Source organism: Vombatus ursinus, unplaced genomic scaffold (genome assembly GCF_900497805.2).
Source record: "Vombatus ursinus unplaced genomic scaffold, bare-nosed wombat genome assembly UNPS02014807.1, whole genome shotgun sequence".
NCBI classification, from domain to species: Eukaryota; Metazoa; Chordata; class Mammalia; order Diprotodontia; family Vombatidae; genus Vombatus; species Vombatus ursinus.
The window spans coordinates 63130200-63137131 of record NW_020954585.1 but is presented as its reverse complement, the minus strand read 5'-3'; the positions used below and the strand labels follow the sequence as shown (position 1 = coordinate 63137131).

General features: G+C 38.5%; 1 protein-coding gene across 2 annotated transcripts in view; it reads left to right on the top strand.

The window, feature by feature from the left end:
• Window positions 1-4335: 4335 nt before the first annotated feature.
• LOC114052277 (UPF0505 protein C16orf62) overlaps window positions 4336-6932 on the top strand; it is a 119341-nt gene continuing 116744 nt past the window's right edge. For both annotated transcript variants that reach the window (XM_027874815.1, XM_027874816.1), the window contains exon 1: window positions 4336-4428. In XM_027874815.1, the coding sequence (XP_027730616.1) occupies window positions 4412-4428 (17 nt within the window). In that variant the 5' untranslated portion in view covers window positions 4336-4411. The remainder of the gene's footprint in view (window positions 4429-6932) is intronic.

Sequence of the window (6932 nt, the reverse complement as noted above, 5' to 3'; positions counted from 1 at the left end):
CTCTCACCTAAGGACCCTAATTCTTATCTCACCAAGAAAACAGATCATTCACCAGGAGCTTCCTCTTCTCCCCTTCTCTTCTTCATCTGAACCCCCTTGACATCAACCCCTACTCTCTCCTTTTTTCCAGTCTCTGATAATGAAGTGGCCCTTCTCCTTGTTAAGACGAACTTACTCTACAATCCAGGGCAGCTAGGTGGCTCAGTGGATAGAGCTCTGGGCCTGGAATCAGGAAGACCTGAGTTCAAATACAGTCTCAGACACTTCTTAGCTGTATGCCCCTAGGCAAGTCATTTAACCCTGTTTGCCTCAGTTTCCTCATCTGTAAAATGTGCTGGAGAAAGAAATGGCAAACTACTCCAGTATCTTTGCCAAGAAAACCCCAAATGGGGTCATGAAGAGTTGGACAGGACTGAACAACAACTACAATCTAATAGCATTGGCCTCCTCGCCGTTCATCAAACATGATATTCCATCTCCTAACTCTAGACATTTTCACTGGTTGTCCCCTCTGCCTAGAATGCTCCTGCTCCTCATCTCCATGTCCTAGATTCCATGGCTTCTTCTTTCAGGTACCAGTTGCACCGCCATCACTTCTACAAGAATTCCTGCAGGCACCTATACAAAAATTGACCATGTACTAGGGCATAAAAATCTCACAATCCAATGCAGAAAGGCAGAAATATTAAATGCACCCTTTTCAGATCATGATGCAATAAAAATTACATGTAATAACGGACCATGGAAAGATAGTCTAAAAATTAATTGGAAACTAAATAATCTAATCCTAAAGAATGAATGGGTCAAACAACAAATCATAGAAACAATGAATAACTTTATCCAAGAGAATGACAATAATGAGACAACATACCAAAACTTATGGGATGCAGCAAAAGCGGTTCTTAGGGGAAGTTTTATATCTCTCAATGCTTACATGAATAAAATAGAGAAAGAAGAGATCAATGAATTGGGCATGCAATTAAAAAAGCTAGAAAAAGAACAAATTCAAAATTCCCCAGTTAAATACCAAATTAGAAATTCTGAAAACCAAAGGATAGAGTAATAAAATTGAAATTAAGAAAACTATTGAACTAATAAATAAAACTAAGCGCTGGTTTTATGGGAAAAAAAAACAATAAAATAGGTAAACCTTTGGTTAATTTAATTTTTAAAAAAAGAAAGAAAAATTACCAACTTACCAAATTACTAACATCAAAAATGAAAAGAGTGAATTCAGTACCAGTGAAGAGGAAATCACAACAATAATTAGGAGTTATTTTGCCTAACTGTATGCCAATAAATTTGACAGTCTTAGTGAAATGGATGCATATTTACAAAAATATAAATTGCCCAGATTAAGGGAATAGGAAATAAAATACTTAACCCCATTTCAGAAAAAGAAATTGAAAAGCCCTCAATGAACTCCCTAAGAAAAAATCTCCAGGGCCAGATGGATTTACAAGTGAATTCTATCAAACATTTAAAGAATGATTTAATTCCAATACTACATAAACTATTTGGGAAACTACGTGAAGAATAAGTCCTACCAAATTCCTTTTATGTGACAAATATGGTGCTGATACCTAAACTGGGAAGAGCCAAAACAGAGAAAGAAAATTATAGATCAATTTCCCTAATGAATATAGATGCAAAAATTTAAAATAAAATATTAACAAAGAGATTACAGCAACTAATCTTGAGGATAATACACTATGACCAGGTAGGATTTATACCAGGAATGCAGGACTGGTTCAATATTAAGAAAACTATCAGCATAATTGATCATACTAACAACAAAACTAACTGAAATCATATGATTATCTCAATAGATGCAGAAAAAGCTTTTTGACAAAATACAACATCTATTCCTATTAAAAATACTAGAGAGCACAGGAATAAATGGAGTCTTCCTTAAAACAATAGGTAGCAACTATCTAAAACCATCAGCAAGCATTATATGTAATGGGGATAAGCTAGAAGCATTTCTATAAGACTGGGGGTGAAACAAGGATGTCCATTATAACCACCACTATTCAATATTGTACTAGAAATGTTAGCTTTAGCAGTAAGAGAAGAAATTGAAGGTATTAGAATAGGCAAAGAAGAAACAAAGCTATCACTCTTTATAGATGATATGATACTTAGAGAATCCTAGAGAATCAACTAATGAACTAATTGAAATAATAAACAATTTTAGCAAAGTTGCAGGATATAAAATAAACCCACACAAATCATCAGCATTTCTGTATATTACTAACAAAGCCCAACAGTAAGAGATAGAAAGAGAAATTCCATTTGAAATTACTGTAGACATTGTAAAATATTTGGGAGTCTACCTGCCAACAAACCCCACAACTACATGAACACAATTACAAAACACTTTTCACACAAATAAAGTCAGATCTAAATAATTGGAAAAATATCAGTCGCTCATGGGTAGGCTGAGCTAATAATAATAAAAATGACAATTCTACTCAAATTAATTTACTTATTCAGTGCCATACCAATCAATCTGCCAGAAAATTATTTTATAGAGCTGGAAAAAACAATAACAAAATTCATCTGGAAGAACAAAAGGTCCACAGTATCAAGGGAACTAATGAAAAGAAATGCAAAGGAAGGTGGCCTAGCTGTAACAGATCTTAATTGTATTATAAAGTAGGAATCATCAACACTACTTGATACTGGCTAAGAAACAGAGTGGTGGATCCGTGGAATAGGTTCGGTATGCAATTCACAACAGTCAATGACTATATTAATCTACTATTTGATAAATCCAAAGACTCCAGCTTCTGGGATAATAAATCACTATTTAACAAAAACTGCTGGTAAAACTTGAAAATAATATGGCAGAAACTGGGCATAGTTTCTTACACCCTACACCCTATATCAAGATAAAGTCAAAATGGATACATGATTTAGATATAAAGACTGATATTACAAGCAAGCTAGGAGAACAAGGAATAGTTTACCTTTCAGATCTATAGAGAAGGGAAGAATTTATGACCAAAAAAAAAGACAGAAAATAAAATGCAAAATACATAGTTTTGATTACATTGAATTGAAAAGTTATTGTGCAAACAAAGCCAACACATCCAAGATTAGGAGGGAAGCAGAAAGGTGAGAAAGAATTTTTACAATCAGTGTCTCTGATAAAGGCCTCATTTCTAAAATATATAGAGAACTGAGTCAAATTTATAAGAATACAAGTCATTCCCCAATGATAAATGGTCAAAGGATATGAACAGGCAGTTTTCAGATGAAGAAATTAAAGCTATCTATAGTCATATGAAAAAATGCTGTAAATCACTATTGAGTAGAGCAATGCAAATCAAAACAACTCTGAGGTACCACATCACACCTATCAGATTGGCTAACATGATAAAACAGGACACTGATAAATGTTGGAGAAGATGTGGAAAAATTGGAACCCTAATGCTTTGTTGGTGGAGTTGTGAACTGATCCAACCATTCTAGAAAGCAATTTGGAACTATGCCCAAAGGGCTATAAAATTGTGCATACCCTTTTACCCAGCAATAGCACTTCTAGGGCTGTATCCCAAAGAGATCATACAAATGGGAAAAGGACCCACATGTACAAAAATATTTATAGCAGCTTTTTCTGTGGTGGCAAAGAATTGGAAACTGAGGGGATGTCCATCAATTGGGGAATGTGCTGTAAGAAATGATGAGCAAGCAGACTTCAGAAAAACCTGGAAAGCCTTACATGAATTGATGCAGAGTGAAATGAGCAGAACCAGGAGAACATTGTACACAGTAACAGTCACATTCTGAGATGACTGACTTTGATAGGCTTAGCTCTTCACAGCAATGTAAGAATCTAAGATAACTCCAAAAGACTCAGGATGGAAAAAGCTATCCACATCCAGAGAAAGAACTATGGAGTCTGAAATGCAGATGGAAGCATACTATTTGCTCTCCTTTTCCTTTGTGGTTTTGTTTTATTGCTTCATTCTTGTGGTTTCTCCCATTAGTTCTAATTGTTTTTTACATAATGACTAATGGGAAAATATGCTTAATAAGAATGTATAAGTAGAGCCTATATCAGATTGCACGCCGTCTTGGGGAGGGAAGAGAGGGAGGGGAATAAAATTAAAAACTCAAAATCTTATGGAAATAAATGTTGAAAACTGAAAGAAAAAAAAAAGAATTCCGGCAGGACGCCAATAATTTGAATTCTCGTCTCCGTTTTCTTCCCTTCTAGCTTCCTGCGCATTTTCCTTCTGGGGATCCCTGTCCCGTCCTCTAGAGGGCGCAGACACCCTACCGGGAGCGCCTCGAGCGCCTCAGACGCGCCCCTTGGTGTCTCTGCCCTTCACAAAGATGGCGGCAGCAGGCCGTTAAATGGGCGAGGCGGCGCGGGGCGGAGACGGTCTCGTGACGGGGGAAGATGGCTGCTTTTCCGTGGTAAGCTGGAAACCCACCTGGGCTAAGCTGTCGGGAGGTTGGAGTGGACGGGTCACCTCTTGCTCTGCAGCTGTAGGGGGGCGTCTTAAGTTGCTGGGCCCGGCGAGGGCGGCCATCCGGGAGTGGGGCGACGCTGTGGGAGGGGGAACCCTTCCTCTGCTCTCTCCTGTGGCTGCCGCCACGACCGAATCCTCCCCCCTCTGTTTGGCCCACCGCTCTCATCCCGTCCCCCATCCCACCCCTCGGTGTCCTCCGAGGCTCCGAGATCTCGTTCTGGAAGAAACCTGAAAAGGATGGCGTCCCCTTTTACAGATGAGGAAAGTGAGGCCCGCGGAGGCTTAGTGACTGGATCAAGGACTCACAGCTAGCTAGCTGAGTTAGGTTTTGAACCCAGGCCTCCCTCCTCCAAATCCAACCATTTTTTCCTTCCGTCATATTACGCAGACCCCTGCTCTTCCTTGTCCGGAGGGACTCGCAGGTTCTAGGCTTCTTGGGTGGATCGGAGTCTCTGGGTTGTTAGGGCTAGCTTTTTTTTTTTTTTTGGTGGCCCTCCCCTATTGTATTCCCAGCCAGGAGGATACCACGGAATGTAAGGGCACAGGTAGTAAGGTACTAAGGAGGAATTCGTACTCAGGACCGGGCTCTAGGTTCAAGATTCTTTCCACCCCTCAGGGCTTCCTTTCAGTTTTTGAATTGGAGCGGCTTTAGAGATATTCTAGTCCAGTGTCTAATTTCATGGAGAAATAAACTTTAAACCATTTTTATAGGTTTTATAGGTTGCCAAGAACACATTTCTAATAGAGTAGAACTACACAAAAAGACAACCTATTCCATTTTTAGACATCCTAGTTATTAGAGAATTAGGTTGGGTTTTTTTGCTAATTTGTTTATTTTTGCTCCTCGTTGCTTTAAAATCACCCATCTTGTGACTTTTTACAGCTAGTTTGGCTTTCCAGGGCCAAACAAAACGAGCCCAATCCCTCTTCCATGTTATAGTCCTTCAAATAGTTGAAGCCAGTTTTCATGTTTTTCCTTCCCCACCTAAAATCTTGAATATTTCCTCATGTGTTTTGGTTTTTATTATGCTCACCATCTTCACTCTACTTTGGACATAATCCAGTTTGTCAATGTCCCTCTTAAAATGTAAATGAGGGGCAGCAAATTCGGCCTCAGACACATAACACTTATTAGCAGTTTTGACCCTGGGTAAGTCACTTAACCCTATTGCCTAGCCAAAAAAAAAATGTTGTAAATTAAATTGAATACAATGCCCTTAATGTAGACTTTCCAGTGAAAATATTATTACCCTTATGCAGCATGCATTACTATACTTTTGTTACTGGCATGTAAGATTGTATTAGGATTTTTTTTACTCATATAGTTGATTTACATGTAACTTGCAATGAACTAAAACACCTAAGTCTTCATTTCAAATGGTAATAAGCCATATCTCATCCAAATTGTATTTAGGTAGTTGATTACTGGGAAGCCAGGAGCAAGACTTCACATTTATCTCAAATTAATTTTATCTCCTTTGTTTTGATCTAGCTCAAGTCTGTAAAGTTTTTTCTGGATCCTAATTTTTTCGTCCAACAAATTAGCTATCCCTACCATTTATATGGCATTCAACCATTATATCTTCTACATCTTAACCAAAACCATGGAGAAGGAGAAAAATGAAAAGAATAGTTTGGCATTGATACATTTATCATCACTTTTTGGGTACAATGAATCAATGAACTATGACTCCACTGAAACAGTCTATCAAGCCCACAGAGGGCTAGGTTAGGGCTTGGCCTGGGGACACCCATGAGGATTTGGGATGGGGGAAATTGTTCCTTTTGTCATCACCTGAGCACCTACTATGTGCCAGGTACTGTGTTGGTCACTGGGGAAAAGGAGAAAAAAAAATAAAACACTAATAGCCCCATCCCTCAAAGAAGGAAGTTCTTAGCCCTGTGCCTGTCACGTAGTAGGCACTTAATAAATGTTGATTGATTGATTGCCTGGCACACAGTAAGTTTGTTGATTTGTTCTCCTTGGGGTAGGGAAACAAGTATCAATTAGTAATGGCAATATGATTTTTTTTGAGGGAGTGGCTCTTTTCCTCCAATCAGAAGCCAAGAGATGGTTTTTCTGACCTTTGATAGCTCTTGGGGCGTTGTGGGTTAAAAATTCTTGTGACCCTCTGCTTGGGTTAAGTAGCCCATTCCAGTGTTTGTCATATGCAATGACATGTGGGTAAGGAGATTTCTGATCTGGAACATTTTCTCCCTATTTTTTTTTTAACCATACTATAAACTTTAGCATATTTTTTTCTGTCTTATTGGCACACTATCTAGAGAGGTGGGCTTGGAATTAGGAAGACCTGAGTTTGAATCGTTCCTCAGATACTTACTAGCTATGTGACCCTAGGCAAATCACTTAACTTCTGTTTGCCTCAGTTTGCTTATTGCAAAATGAGTATAATAGCACCTGCCTCACAGGATTGTTGTGACAATCAA